A 15,788-nucleotide genomic window follows, 5' to 3' on the forward strand; every position below is an offset into this window, starting at 1 on the left:
CTAATATTGGGGTTGGTGATACGTGTAATTGTCACTCAATTTCATACACAAGTAGTATATCGCAAAAGCTGACAGAGGGATTTTGTTAAGCAATCGTGTATAGAGATGAAACTAGTAAGCAGACCGAGCTTATGCGTCTGATGCTATGATCATCCTAATTCACAAAACGTAATGCATTCGATGGATTACACTTTGAGAGCTTATTCATGGTGGCTCAGATGGATAGAATCTGGTAGTCGAGCGCTTCCGTATCCAGTGACAACAGGAATTCCGGGGATAGCAGAGCTTATTGCTATTCTACGATTGGTTATAATAGAAAATTAACAAGGAATAAATGAGTATTTTATGTTCAGTGGCAGCGAATGATTCCGTAATCATCTTTGTTTTCTTGTTATCTTTTTATTTTTCTTAAAACCTATCCCCCATTTGTTATTTACTTTATTTTTCTAATCAAATAACCTATCAATTACACGGCTCTCTGTGGAAATGATCCTTACTACCACTATATTAACAATTAATTAGTGGAAAATATCTTAATTAATTTGTTGCACTTACGACACGCATCAGTTTGCCTATCAGCAATAGGAAGAGTGTCATTTTGGTCATTCTGGACAGACTAACTAAGTATACTCATTTAATTGCTCTGCAACACCCATATACAGCTTCTTCTATGGCACAAGTTTTCCTCAATCAAGTATTCAAACTACATGGTCTACCTTCACCTATAGTGTCTGACAGAGACAAGGTATTGGGTACTAGCTTGAATTTAAGGACTGCATATCACCCTCAAACAGATGGCCAAACTGAGAGGGTTAATGCTTGCTTGGAAAACTATTTGATATGTACCGTAGGTCACAAACCTAGCAGTTTAAGCAATTGGTTATCACTGGCAGAATGGTAGTACAACACCAGCTTTCCCATAGGATTAAAGATGTCCCTGAAAAGACGAGGGTACCCAAATATACCATAATCTTAAACTTTTCCACCTATAAGTCCTCTTACCGAAAGTGATTGCTATGGACTGAGCCGAGACAATACAACGAATTGGTATTCACACTTTGTGTGATCGTCTACGGATACGAGATCGAGACAATACAACAATCAAAGTGTGATTACTTGATAATAGGTTCAGAGTTAACCAAACTCTATTGGATCACTATCAAGTAATACAGAGTTAATGTTTGTGTAATTTACTTTAAATTGTAATAAAAACAATTATAATTGCGGAAAACAAAAATAAATGACACAACAAGATTTTGTTAACGAGTAAACCGCAAATGCAGAAAAATGTCGGGACCTAGTCTAGAATTGAATACTCTCAGAATTAAGCCGCTGTACAAAATCAACCTAATTTCTTATAGTTAAGACCAAGCAACTAAACCTATAGTTCACCTAGTTTCTTCAGTATCCCTGCGCTTCCGACATTCTATAAGTGCACGCACCAGAATAATTCCTTTGGTTCGTATTCCAAACTGTAAAGGAACAAAAAATATGTTCAGTAACAACTCTATTCAATCTCAGTGATATGAGTTAGATAAAAGCTCTTCTGTTTAATCCAATAAACTCCTTTGTCGGTTTTTGATCAATCTATCCAACAACTACCAAAGTAGCAGAGTTTAGATTATGCAAACAATAATAGGATCTACCAAGATATCTGATGCCGATCTACGCAACTAATCAATCAAATCTATCAAAGATAAATCGACTATAGTTGAATCCCAGTCGATCGAGTTTTGTGCACACCAAATATTATGAACCCAAATCAGAAATCTTCTTCGTCTTCGAATCTTCTTAAATCTTCAATAAACACCTGCACACCACAATTTGAATCTCTTGTGATCAATTGCGCACAGAACAAATTTTGTTAACAATGGATTATCACAAGACGTCTTTAGATTTACAAACAGTTCTAAAGATCCCGTCGACTAGTTTGAGTGAATCTTATATCAGAAGAGAATATTCTCAAGAATAAACAAACTAGGGGCAATCAAAGTTCAATAACCGTTAGTCAATCAAATCAAATCAAAAACTAATAATACTGCAATTATCTAGTTTCCCACCAACGGTACTCGTAGAGCTTCTTGATCCCACAGAAGTATTTAAACGAGCGGTTGTAAGAGATTTCGCCTAATTAGGGTACTTTCCTCTCCGAATAGATGGTTCCACCAGTAACAACACAACAAGGTAGTTTTGCTGGCTCTTAGGATAGTTTGCTCGAGATGCAAACTTTGGTATTTATAGACCAAGGAAGTTTGGACACCAAGGAATTTCCAAAACCGAAAATATTATCAAGATATGCAATATATTTCCAAATTCGGTTTTTATAATTCCTAGAAATGCTCTGTCCAATATTAACTGAAATCCTACTAGAAAATCTCCAATTAGTAAATGCACATTACCAATTTTTATTTTCCAGAGATATGTATTTTAATTGCTGGTAATTAAAAGCATATAAAATTAACAACCTTAATTAAAAAGATTCTCAATTTATTTCGGTTCGGATCTCCTTGAGTTATTAAAGGAATATCTTTGAACAATAAAAGATAAGAGTTACTGAACATGTTCAAAGTATGTCGACATCTTATTTCTTTGTAAATCCTCTTTCATATTTACAATCTTGGAACCGATTATACCACACTTCCAAACAAGTTTAGAACTGGTTCATCTGATTTCCAAGAACTATGTGATTGATTAAATCAACACACTAGTCATGGGTTTACGGTTCTACCAAACACAAGGATCGGTTTTTCCTTAATATGGTTACTGGGACCGGTTACATCAGTTACCAAATTGGTTACATCAAGTACCAGGACCGGTTACCATATTCTCATGGTATTACTTGTGATCAGTCACACCAGTTACCAGGACCGGTTACACCAATTACCAGGACCGGTTACACCAATTACAAGGATCAATTACACATTCTTTTGTGATCGGTCACACCAATTACTAGGATCGGTTACACCAATTACTAGGATCGGTCACACCAATTACAAATATCGATCATACCATCTTAGGTGATTACTTAGGATCGGTTACACTAATAAAAGTCATACTAATACATAAGTCAGACACTGTGAATAGTTTTACCAAGATACATAATAAATTATGATCGGTTGTACTAATCACATATATTGGTAATCCAATGATATGCAATGAATAACAATACCAATAAGCCTAGCGATTTCCCTTTCGATTCACAAAACAAGTTCATGAATGTACTTCCTTTAAACGAATGTAAACATTGTTTCCTAGGGTGAAATCTTCACCCATACCCATACACATAATCATAATAGCATTCATACGATTATGTCGATGTCTTATATACGAAGTTCAAAAGATAAGCGTTATACTTCGTATTGTAATTCCTTAACACCATGTCTACTAGGGTATAATCATTCACAGCTTCGCAGTTATGTTTTCAATATAACACGACTTGAAAGACACGTTCGGAATTAATTTTTTCAAGTCAAAATATTACTAACCTCAAGAGGAAGGATGATGTCGTCGATGTAGCTTGTTACTTATTCACATTCTTAAAGTTTTCGAGTAATACTTGTATGTCTCGTTATCCTAATCTTTCTAGCCTAACCTATACGAAGTTGTCTCTAGTACATAATCAAGCGACTCTTTAATTGAGTTTTGATTGACTAAAATACGACAACCAAACTTGACATACCAACGCTTGGTGGGTTCAACCGAGCTATGCTCTAACAGTCTCCTTTCCAGGCATTGTATGACTATTTACCTCCCCATCTAGATTTTTCCTCTACTGCTACTACTTCTGTGGATGATGTTGAAACTTACTTGAACACATTGAAAATAAGGGATTCTATGCTTGAAATTATTAAAGAATCTTTACATAAAGCTCAAGATAGAATGAAACTTTATGTTGATTCCACAAGAGTTGAAAGATCATTTGTAGAGGGGACTTGGTCTATCTAAAGCTCCAACCTTACAGGCAAGCATCAGTGTCCTTGAGAAAGAACTTCAAGCTGTCAGCTAAATACTATGTACCCTTCAAAGTCTTTCAAAGGATTGGTACAGTAACATATAAACTTCAGCTGCCATCTCACTCCAGGATACACCCAGTTTTCCATGTCTCTCAATTGAAGAAACATATTGGTATGAAGCACACTCCTTCCCATACTCTAATTTTTGTTGACCTTCATGGTGAGATTATCATGCTTCCAAAGAAGGTGTTGAAGACAAGAACTATGCTCAGATGTAACAGGATAGTGCGCCAAGTACTCATCCAATGAACCAGTTCCTCATCAGATGATGCTACTTGGGAGGACATCCCAAATATTAAGTCCCGTTATCCTAGATTTGTCCTTGAGGACAAGGACAATTTCCAGGGGTAGGCAATGTTGTATCCCTTCTGTACCCCTGTGGTATGCCTTTCTCTTAGTTAGTTGTGTGCTCCAGTAAATTAGTTAGGATGTTATTTCGTTAAATGTGTGAATGTTGATTGATCACCACATGTCAGTCGTTAGTTGAGTTGGATTATGGTTTCAATGATTTGTTATTAAGTTGTAAGAGAGTCCTACGTTGGTCATTATCTGAAATAAATACAAATGAAACCCTTTGGCTGCGCCTCTGTGCTCAGATTTTTGGCTTGAATCTTTGATTCAGTATGTGATCCTTCACCAATTCTATCCCTTCTGTGTGTTGATTTTTGTAGGGATACAACACATAGTAATTATTTTTCTCAAAACAAATACAAGATTTTCAAAACCTTGATTCACATTTAAATGGAAATCAAAACCGGTGTTTTGTGGATTCAAAACCCAAAAAGTATTCAATTAAGTTGGAGAAACTCTTAGTTGGCGGGACGTCAACTAAGGGAATCAAGTGCGTATAATCAGGCGTGGTTCAAGATGCGTAAGGAGCGCGGATGTTCCTGAATCAGTGGGAGACTGGGTTCGGGCTCAACTACATTCCAGTCCGAAGTTAATTGGTAGTAGGCTAGTGTCTGTAGCGGATTTAATACAAAGTGGTGTTCAAACTGGACTAGGTCCCGGGGTTTTTCTGCACTTCCAGTTCTCCTCGTTAACATGTGTCTGTGTTATTTATATTTTCGCATTATATTGTTTATCTTTATAATTGAAATATCACAGGTTGTGTTAATCAATTAAAGTAAATACATCCATCCTTTTTTATTGGATACAACTTTATTGATACTTGGAAATTGATCTTTGGAATCACCAAGGAAACGCAAGTGATTCGATAATCAACCTAAAAAGTTTTCTAAATAAATTTGTTCTGAATCTATAAGACTTGTTCTTGGAATTCGTATCTTGAAATATGGATTACAAGATTCACTCTTGTTGGAATTCGGTTCACGTATATACATATTGTCGAAGGATCATTAAATTGGTTTACTTCTAATTGTATTAGGTTATGTCTCATAGGTCCGAATGAAAAAGTTTGTGGTGTATTTTGGTACCTCCTGCATTTTCAATTGGTATCAGAGCAGGAAAACACTTTTAGACCTAACAAGTCTATGTTTGTAGTGATTTAACCTAAATTGACAAATGAAGAAACTCTTAGGCATGTAAAGGATGCCATCTAGTGGAATCATGTTGCGTACGGTCTTGCGAGATCCAAGAGACATAAAGGAGCACAAATGAAGCTGAATTGATCGTAGGTTTGATTCAGTCTCAACTACTTTTCGGTCCGAAGTCTGATAGTAGTCTAGTGACTATAAAGGCTCAATACATTATGGTGCCCAAGTTCTGGACTAGGTCCCGGAGTTCTTCTGCTATGCAATTTTCGTCGTTAATAAAATTCTTGTCTGTGTATGCTTTTACTTTTCCAAAATAAAATTTTTGTATCCTTTTAATTGTTAAAATAACTATAGAGGTTCTCAATCCTATTGATTAAAAAGTTACCGGTGTACTAGATACCCTCTCATTTTCAGAAGATTACTTAGTTAAATTTTATTTTGATGATGATATTTGTAATACTTGATATTTATTGATTATTCCATTTGTACTGTTTATTTTTCATGAGATGGTTATTTGTTTTATTATAGATATACGATTAGAACGTATTCTCATGCATATTTGTATTATAAGTTATGCTCTTTACTCTTTCTGTTCGTAATTGGCTAAAAGATGAGTAAACTAATTGAGAAGCAAATGCAATGTTTAATCTTCATGGTTACACTCAAATTGTAGGGAATTTCATAAGATAATTTTTAGAAAAGGTTTATATCTCTTGTTATAATTAACAGAATATATGTATGTTTTTTTAATTTATAAGTTCGTCACTGGCTAGATCAGAATATCTTATGAGATCATATCACAAAAATTGTACTCGTTTCTCTTTGTTTTCTAATTAAAAAGAGCAAATTTTTAGTGGTGATTTTTATCATAATGAATAATGCTTTTTGGATTCCTGTAAAATACAAAAGTCGTTGTTTTGAAGCTTCTTAGTTCATAACTGGCGAGAAGTAAAATAATATTTGACGCAAATTCATATTTTTTAATATCCAGGGAAAATCTTTTCTCTCGTATAAAGTATGGTCGCTTTTGTCATGCTCTTTGAGGATGACTTTAATGGGGGAAGTTCAACTTGAACTTGTGCATAAATGATATATGCTTGTGGGGAGTACGGCCATGGAATCTTTAGGTCAAGGCAGTATTTTTAACAACGTCCCCTATATGAAGTACTAATTTGTAGAAACTTAGAGGTATCATGAAAAAAGTTGGTACGGCTCTTTGGTCCTGATATTCTCTCAAGGTGTAGTTCATTATAATCCCTATTCGAAACCTTTTTCAATTTATGACAAAAGAGGGGAGAATTATTTAGTAGAAATCTACTAAGACTTATAGATGTACTATGTGATGTCTAAGAGGGAGCAGATTACATGAACGAATGTAAGCTTCAAATCTAGCAAAAAAAAAGGGACTAGTTGAGACTAAGGAGGAGAACATATCACCATATCATTGCTTCAAAGTCATGGTAATTAATAGTTTTGTCGCTAAATTGACAAATGTGGAAATTGCTAGAGAAGTGCTCGATCAAACTCACAAGTTTTGGTATGTGAAGCTTATTATCAATTTTAGTTGATCAAAACAATGTCTTGATTCGTAGTCTACTAAAGTCTAAAGACGGTAATCAATAATCGACTTGAAGATTGAAGACTAAAGACGGTGTTTAACAAGAACTTCATCAATAAAGGTATATGAAGACTAACTATCATATTTAGTCATGTTATCTACCATTATATCTATCTATTGATACAAGTTGTATGACTTTGGTATAATGATGAATATTTGCAAAAAAGAATGCAAGATAAGAAGTAAATCAAGTTGGTTTTTAAAGTTCACAAGTGTTTTACCAGTTCACGGACTTGAAAGTTTAAATATAAAGACTTGATATTTTTATCTCAATTAACTCGCATACACGAACTAAACTGGTCAGTTTGTGAACTAGTCGATTTTGAGATAATACTGGACACTATTTAATTTAAAGGTACACGAACTGTTTTGACAGTCCACCAACTAGTTGATTTTGAATGTTTCATGTACACCTTTTGTTTCCATGTTCATAAACTATCTTGAAAGTTCGCGAACTTTCCTAAATCAAAAGGTTCCTAACTTACGAGACGACTTTGAGTTCACAAACTGATTTGGTCTTGTGATAATTACTTTATGTATCCTTGACGGTTCCAGAACTATTTAACCATGGCTCTCTGGAAAACCACTTGGTGCAAAACTGTTGGACACATATTTTTTGCGATTAAAAGTAAACTTCTAACATGCTTTTATGCACAATTTATGTGGAGAATTTTAGCTTGCTTGAATACAAAACAATTCATAAGTGTAGAAACTAGTTCACCAACCTTCTTTATTAGCATTGTTCATCATTATAAATAGAAGACTCCTTGTACACTAGAAATTTAATCCAAGCAGTTCTGTGTCCTAGTTGTAGACTAGAGTCGTCCTCAAAAACCTAGGTTTCCTATGGAGAAACTGTATTCAGTTACTAATTTGAAAGACTTCATTAAGAGGCAGAATAGTCATAAACCTCACTTATGTTCAAGAAACTTATAGGCATGTACAGGACGTCATCCATGTAATATTTTTCCATAGGGTATTGCGAGATCAAAGAGACGTAAAGAAGTGCAACTGAAGCTGAATTAGTCGTATGTTGATTCAGCTTCAATTACATTCCATTCTGAAGTCCGACAGTAGGCTAGTGTCCGTAGCTTCTTAATTATATTGGCGGTGTTCAAGTTATGCACTAGGTCCCGGGGTTTTTCTTCTTTACAATTTTTCTCGTTAACAAAATTTCTGGTGTCTTGTGTTATTTTATTTTTTATATTAAAACATCACAAGTAATACGCTAAAATAACCTAAAGAGTTCTTAAGCCTAAAAGATTATATAAAACTTACAAGACTTATTCTTGAGAATCGGTATCTTGAAAGGGAGGTTACAAGGCTTGTTCTTGTTGGAATTTGGTTTATATTACAATTCGGGTATATACTAGGTTATTACTTGGATATTGATTTATGAGATCGTCCAAGTTAAAATCTGTCTTCATATCATGTGTCGGATCTTTACTGTTGATTTGCGTTACTAATTGTGACAAGTTTGTCCATACAGGTTTCCGGATTAAAATTTGATATTGTAATTGGTGCCTTCTTTTTTTCACGGAGTATAGTTTGTTACATGTTTCTAGTATCGGTGACTTGGTCATTATTCATTGACCGAAGCATCAAGGAAAGATATAATATTTGTTTACACAACTTTGGTGTATAAAGTTACGAAGTATAGTTTATCTATAGCTTGGTGAATCAATGTTACACTAATCGATAACTTGTTATTATCTAGTGTGTTTGAACTTCCTGAAAGAGTTCAACCCTTTCGATTATGTATGAAGAAATATCATATACATAGTCAAAAAAGAGTTCGGGATCGACTCACAATTCCAAGACGATCCCAGGATGGATCCTTTGCGGCAAGATCTGATCATGCTTGAAGTTTAATCTGTATTTGCATTTTCGATATATTTGGTGATCCTAGTGGTTTGTACAAACTAAAAACATCAAGATGTATACAGATCGAATTTGGAATATTCGCACAATATCGACATAATGATTTGAACATGTGTTAAACTCTTATTACTTGATGTTCAGTTATTTTCCTCGATTCTCAAGTCAAATTCCTTGACACACTGCCTAACTGTTTGTGTGCGAAGCCAACTCGTTGATAGTGAGAAGTAATCTAATTAGGTGAAATCTCTAGCGTTGCCTTCATTTAAAGTATTCATTGGGATCAAAAAGCTTTTAGTAGTACCGTTGGTGCAACACTAAGTCGTATTGTTATTTAGTTTTTGATTATTGATTTGATTGACTAATGGTATAGTTGTCCTTGATCTCTCAAACTTGATTAATCTATGTTCATTCTCTTATGATATATAAAGGCCACTCACATTCGTTTGAGGATTGACTTTTTAGATCTTGTGATTCCAGATCTGAAGATAAAACTGGTGATCATCCAATGTTAACAGACTTAGCTTTGTGTGTGATTGATCATTAATAGGACTCATGTTGTTTGCGCAGGTGATACTTTGAAGTTCAAGACTTTAGGATTTTTTATTTTTGGTTTCTGATCTTTGTGATACTTCATGTACACTTGATTCTCTGGGATTCAAACAAGAAGTATATACATCAGACTTGTTGAAAAATCAAACAAATTGTCCAGTGCTTGTAGAGTTGCTTCGATAAAACTTGTTTATTGAGACGGCTTATTTTATAGTAAGTGTATTGGTTTGATCTTTGACCAAATGAGTTTATATTAAATAAAAGGAAGATCATTTATACTCAATTTTATTTGTGGCCATTTCCGGGTTTATGAAGTATACAGTGGGGTGATTACTGGAGGAGAAGTCTTCACAGCAAGTGAAGTAACTTGAGATAATGGACCCCGTCTTGGGATTTACGTGCACATGCCAGATTGGTTGTAGGACGTGGATACTGAAGGAACTGAGTCACTAGGAGTAGTTTACTTTGTCTCAAGTATACGAAGTTGCGATAATCAATTTGTACGACGGCTTAATCTTGAGAATATTCAAAACTGGACTAGATTTCAGGGAGTTTTTTGCCAAACAATTTTTCTCGTTAACAAAATTAGCCTACCAGCAAGCCTCATGAGGAACCAGTCAAGGGAGGGGGATGATTGAGTCAGCAACGGGGAAAAGCTAACTCTACCTTCCATATCAAATTCTGGTTCTGCAATATTGCGCCACCAGGGACTCGAACCTGAGACCTCCGGAAACACATGAAACCTTCGAGGAAGGGGATGACCAGCTGAGCTAACTAAATCCCCGTGCAGGAAAATGTAGAAAAGCAAGAGGAGCTCCCACACTCCGCCAGAATCTAGGTAACTTGTGGAAATCAGGAGCGAAGGAATCTTTCAAATGGGGGGCTAAGCTTGACTCAAAGACTGAATTCGAAAGTAACTCCAAAGAAAATTTTCAGCTACCGATAACCAAGAAGAGAGATCTTTTGGAAGCAAGATCAACAATGCAACAAGACAGATGAATTGAGTGCTCCAGTTTTCTCTTATTTTGAAGTCAGCAACTACAACCTTGAGGATGATAACACCAACAGAACAGAGCAACGACCAGTCTTGTTTTACCGTGTAAAAGACCTGATAGATTGCATATCTTAGAGAGGGTCTAATCCTGTAACTCTATTAATCTCCATGGTATTATGTTACCAGTAACAATCCTAATCTTATTTCTCCCAATTTTCGACATAGTTTAGTTAGAAATGAAGAAGGATGGAAATAAGTGGGGTGGAGATAACTGCTAGTTCTGCTGGTTGGTCTTTTTTAAACTACAAGAGCAAATTTTTTTATATCAAATCTCTTTAAACATCTGCGAGCTAGATAATGGAGGTAAAATTCTTGCACTTACGTTGCAGTTCTCAAATATCTATGTCAACTTTCGATAATCAAGCTTCAACACACATCTTAGTATTTACAACAGTTGGACGAAATGCATACACATAATTCCGAATGCAAGTAAAGATAGAAACCAAGAGACATGACAGGCATTTGTTTTAACCAAGAAGTGAAGGCTCAACTTAATTAGGATCTGTCAATTACTCAAGAAGGAACTCCCTGCTACCTTTCATTTATTCTATAGTGTCTCGTCATCATGATACAAGTATAAACCCAGACCAAACCGTGCACAGGCTCTGCAAAAAGCTAACTCCTCAGCTGCAGCAACTGGATCCTCCATGTTATCACTGGCAGGAACAGTTCCAGACGATTCACGATGTGCCTGTTTTAATGAGCAGGTAGAGTACATTTATAAGTCCGTTTAATGAGAAAATCATGACAAAAGAACGTAATAGACATTCATCCAGTTTCTTAGTGTATGCTTCCTTAATTTATGCTGCATTGTTGCTCAAACTTTGTTAGAAATCCATGGGCCTAACTAACCTTGAAAACCGGCTTGCAAGGTTAGGGTTGCCCAAGGCTTATTAAGCATGGAACCTAGGTTGCCCTAGGCGATGTGGTACTATTTAACACCACCCCTCAACGACTAGGGATGCACAGACGGAGTGGCACGGAAGCCACGGACACACACGGGTAGCATGGAGAGGGGTCTGGCTTTGATACCATGTTAGAAATCCATGGGCCTAACTAACCTTGAAAACCGGCTTGCAAGGTTAGGGTTGCCCAAGGCTTATTAAGCATGGAACCTAGGTTGCCCTAGGCGATGTAGTACTATTTAACAAACTTCATATAGCCTAACCAAATTGCAGGGTTGGTAATGCTGTAAAAGGAACATTGTGATCTTCCTAGTTTTTCCATTTTTCTGGGAAGGCAACTGAAATATCAAATATTAGAGAACAAAATTCAGCACGACAAGGATTGAGCCCAATCCAATGAGGCTGTCATCAGTTGACTTTACAAATTTATTTAGCAGGCAGTATGGCTGTGATTTATATATGTCGAACAATTTGAATAATGGCCCTGCAGAGCCTTATGCCCCCTGGCCCTAACTCTATGTTATTGCCACCTTTAGCCCACTGGATGCTTTAATCCATTGAAAGGAATAACTCATGTTTAAGTTATACACATGGATCATAAAAACATATGATAAACAACATGCTGTGGGTTGAACCATAAAAACACTTCACAGCACTTAAAGTAACCAAAAAAGTGACCTACACCTTCAAATCATACTTCAAGATTATGGAAACCACAGTATCAAAATGAAAACAAGTTGACAAAAAGAGACATAGATACACACAAGCAAATAATCCTAGAACTATACAGAAAAGAGCAGAGGAAGGTTAGGCATACCTCTCCATCAGATCCGCGTACTGTGACACGATATACCACTGTCACATTTCCATTTTCTGAGAATAAAACATCACGTATTTCTCCACACCAACCTGATATATATATATATATATATATATATATATAAGATTAAGACGCTTATCAACAGAATAACAATTGTACAACAAGCTGGTAAATATCAATGCCAATACTTGACTGTATTATTAGTTAATTTAATGAAAAATCCTTGCAATAGCTATTCCAACAACTCTTCAAATGTTAGCAACTCATACCCATAAATCAAGGAAACAAAATAATTGGATCCAAGCTACATGTATCAAACGGATACTATCTTGGTATTAAACACATTTGTCACGGTATTCAACTCTCAAAATATGACCTTAAGGACCAAACTCGACACCATTGTTTAGATAAAATGAAAACTAGTTGTTCCGAAGATGTGCAGGATTTGTAATTTCAAAATTCTATAAACATGGTAGGTAGGTAGGTAATATCCAGGAGGAGGAGTTTACCTGGTGCGTAGAAGCTCAACATACGATTAGCATGGAACCTAAAAAGGAAACAACAATCCGTAATTACATACAAATTTTGTAACTAAATTTTTTATGTGTTAAAGGATTCAGATCTGATGTAATAAAAGGAAATTGAGAAGGATAAGAATTATAAACCAAGGAATGATGCAGTTGGAATCAGGTTTGATGATCTTGTCTGGAACTTTCTTGTTGAGGTCTCTTAAGATCTCAGCTAATGGTCTTGTAATACATGATGATGTTGATGATTTGTCTAATGGTACTACATAGTTTGAATTTGGTACTGCTTCCGCTGCTGTTGTTATTCCTTTATTTTTATTCTTCTTTAGAAACAAACAAGAATCTGAAATTGAATTTGTAAATAATAATGATGATACTGATTTTAATGGAACTCCTAGTACTACTGAGGCTGCTGAAGGTTTTGATAGAAAGGTTGCTGTGTTTTGCAAGTCCATGATCTGATTATTGATCATCTTCTGAAAACAGATAGAGAGGGAGAAGTGAAATTGAGAGTTGGTAGAGAAAAATATGAACAGCCTTTTACTCCAATGTTAATTGTTTTATTTGGCTGCTCATCTAAATTAGTTAGACTTCGAAGATACCACCAACTTCTCAAACGCTTATATTGTTTTTTTTTTTAATAAACAAAACGTTTATGTTGATATGACCGCCAGGATATGTTGCTCGCAAATAACGAAAAGAAAAAACTTGTTTGTTTGTTGAGAAAAAAAATAAATTGTTCATTAAAGCCAAAATAAGCAAAATTTGGAACCCAAAAAATTACTTAAAAGGGTGTTAGTTTTCAGGGAGTTGGGGGAGTTGAGTGTAGTTGGATTTTCTCCCATTAATAGTGGGGGAGTTTGAAGGAGTCTCTCAAAATCCCCGTTAGTCGTGGGAGAGTTTAGAAGAGTCTCCCAAACTCCCTAGAAAACCCTGTTAGTTGTGAGGGAGTTTGAAACAAACTCTTAAACTCCCTGTTAGTGGTAAAAATTAGAATGTTAGGGAGTTGGTTTGTTTTGGGGAGTTCTTGGGAGTTTCTAGAGTATTTTTTCCTCACTCAAATCTCTCAAAAAAGTAGAGATTCTGGGAGAGTCTCTCAAACTCCCTACACTCAAAACACCAAACTCTCTCAAACGCTCTATACTCTCTTACACTCCCTCAAAATCCCCAAGATTCAAAATCCATTAATCTCCCCCAAACTCACTCGTGGACTGACCCCTATAGATAGTCATGGAGTTATTGTCTCAGTTGAATCCTACCTCAGCCAACCTGGAGTGCGAGAAGCTTATAACAACTTTTTTGGTTTCTCTAATCCAATTAACTAAGAAATTCTTGTAACACTCATTCAGCAACCCTATGAAGTTCATGAGCCTGTATTCATTGATGAAGATATGCCTCAAGCGTCTAATTATGTCTTAGGAAAAAGAACTTTTCCTTGCATTTTACCTAAAGATTACATTCCGTTGTCTTTGTCTTCTGCCGATTCATTCCGTTCTGTTAACTCAAAAACTCACCAGGTCTTGGAATCGGCGCGAGTCTCTGAATCAGAATTGTTAACTGATTCTGGTTTACTCCAAGATATTCCTAATCCAGTTTGGTCTAGATTAGAATCGATTTCACCTGTTCTAGAGAGAAAACTTTCTTTCTCACCTTATGAGAATGCTAAGGATTCTTTTGAATCCCCAATTTATATCTCATCTGCATATCTACTGTGAAAAGACGAGGGTACCCAAATATACCTCAATCTAAAACTTTTTCACCTATAAGTCATTTCTCCGAAAGTGATTGTCTATGGACTGAGTCGAGACAATAAAACGAATCGGTTCACACTTCGTGTGATCGTCTATGGATACGAGATCGAGATAATACGACAACAAGATAACTTGTGTGATTGGCTATGGATACAAGATCGAGACAATACAACAACGAAGTATGATTACTTGATAATGGGTTCGGACTTAACCAAACACAATAGGATTGCTATCAAGTAATTAGGAATTAATGTTTGTATATTTTACTTCTAAATATAATAAAAACAATTATAATTGCGGAAATATAAAAGTAAAAGACACAACAAGATTTTTTTAACGAGGAAACCGCAAATGCAGAAAAATCCCGGGACCTTGTCCAGAATTGAATACTCTCAGGATTAAGCAGCTATACAAAATCTAAACCAACTTCGTATAGTTGAGACTAAGCAACTAAACCTATAGTTCACCTAGTTCTGTATGTATCCCCGCACCTCCAACTTGCAATAAGTCACAAACTTGGAACAATTCCTTTGGTTTGTATTCCAAACAATAAAGGAACAACAAATCTGTTCGATAACAACTCTTTTCCAACAAGTGATGTGAGTTTGACAAAAGACTCTTCCGTTTATCCCAATAAACTCCTTTGTCAGGTTCTTAGATCAATCTATCAACAACTACCAAGGTAATTGTTTATACTATGCAATCAATACTCTTAATTACAAAGAAACGTATTGATGCCGATATACTCAACTAATCAATCAAGGTTATCACAAACATAAACTGATTATAGTTGGATCCCCAGCTGATCAAGTTTTGTGCACACCAAAGATTATGAACTCAAACAAACAATCTTCTTTGTCTTCAAATCTTCTTAGATCTTCAATAAACACCTGCACACAATTAACTTGAATCTCTTGTGATCAATCACACACAGAACGGAGTCTGTTAACAATGGATTATCACAAGACGTCTTTAAATCTACAAACAGTCTAAAGATCCCTGTCGAAACTTCGATCTAGTTTGAGTGAATCTTATATCAGAAGAGAAGATTCTCAAGCATCAACAAACTAGGTGCAATCAAATTTCTACAACCGTTAGTCAATCAAATCAAATCGAAAACTAATAATACTGCAATTATCTGGTTTCCCACCAACGGTACTCGTAAAGCTTCTTG

At 35.6% G+C, this 15,788-nt stretch overlaps 1 protein-coding gene across 1 annotated transcript; it reads right to left on the reverse strand.

Annotated features, from left to right (window-relative positions):
- Window positions 1–10,909: 10,909 nt before the first annotated feature.
- On the reverse strand, window positions 10,910–13,473 carry LOC113271439 (DNA repair RAD52-like protein 2, chloroplastic). The gene is made up of 4 exons (XM_026521299.1): window positions 13,002–13,473; window positions 12,846–12,883; window positions 12,334–12,425; window positions 10,910–11,302 (listed from the first exon to the last, which is right to left on the reverse strand). The coding sequence occupies exons 1-4, from the start codon at window positions 13,334–13,336 to the stop codon at window positions 11,159–11,161; spliced, it is 609 nt and encodes a 202-aa protein (XP_026377084.1). The 5' UTR covers window positions 13,337–13,473; the 3' UTR covers window positions 10,910–11,158.
- Window positions 13,474–15,788: the final 2,315 nt, after the last annotated feature.

The sequence above is a fragment of the Papaver somniferum genome, chromosome 4 (genome assembly GCF_003573695.1).
Source record: "Papaver somniferum cultivar HN1 chromosome 4, ASM357369v1, whole genome shotgun sequence".
Taxonomy (NCBI): domain Eukaryota; kingdom Viridiplantae; phylum Streptophyta; class Magnoliopsida; order Ranunculales; family Papaveraceae; genus Papaver; species Papaver somniferum.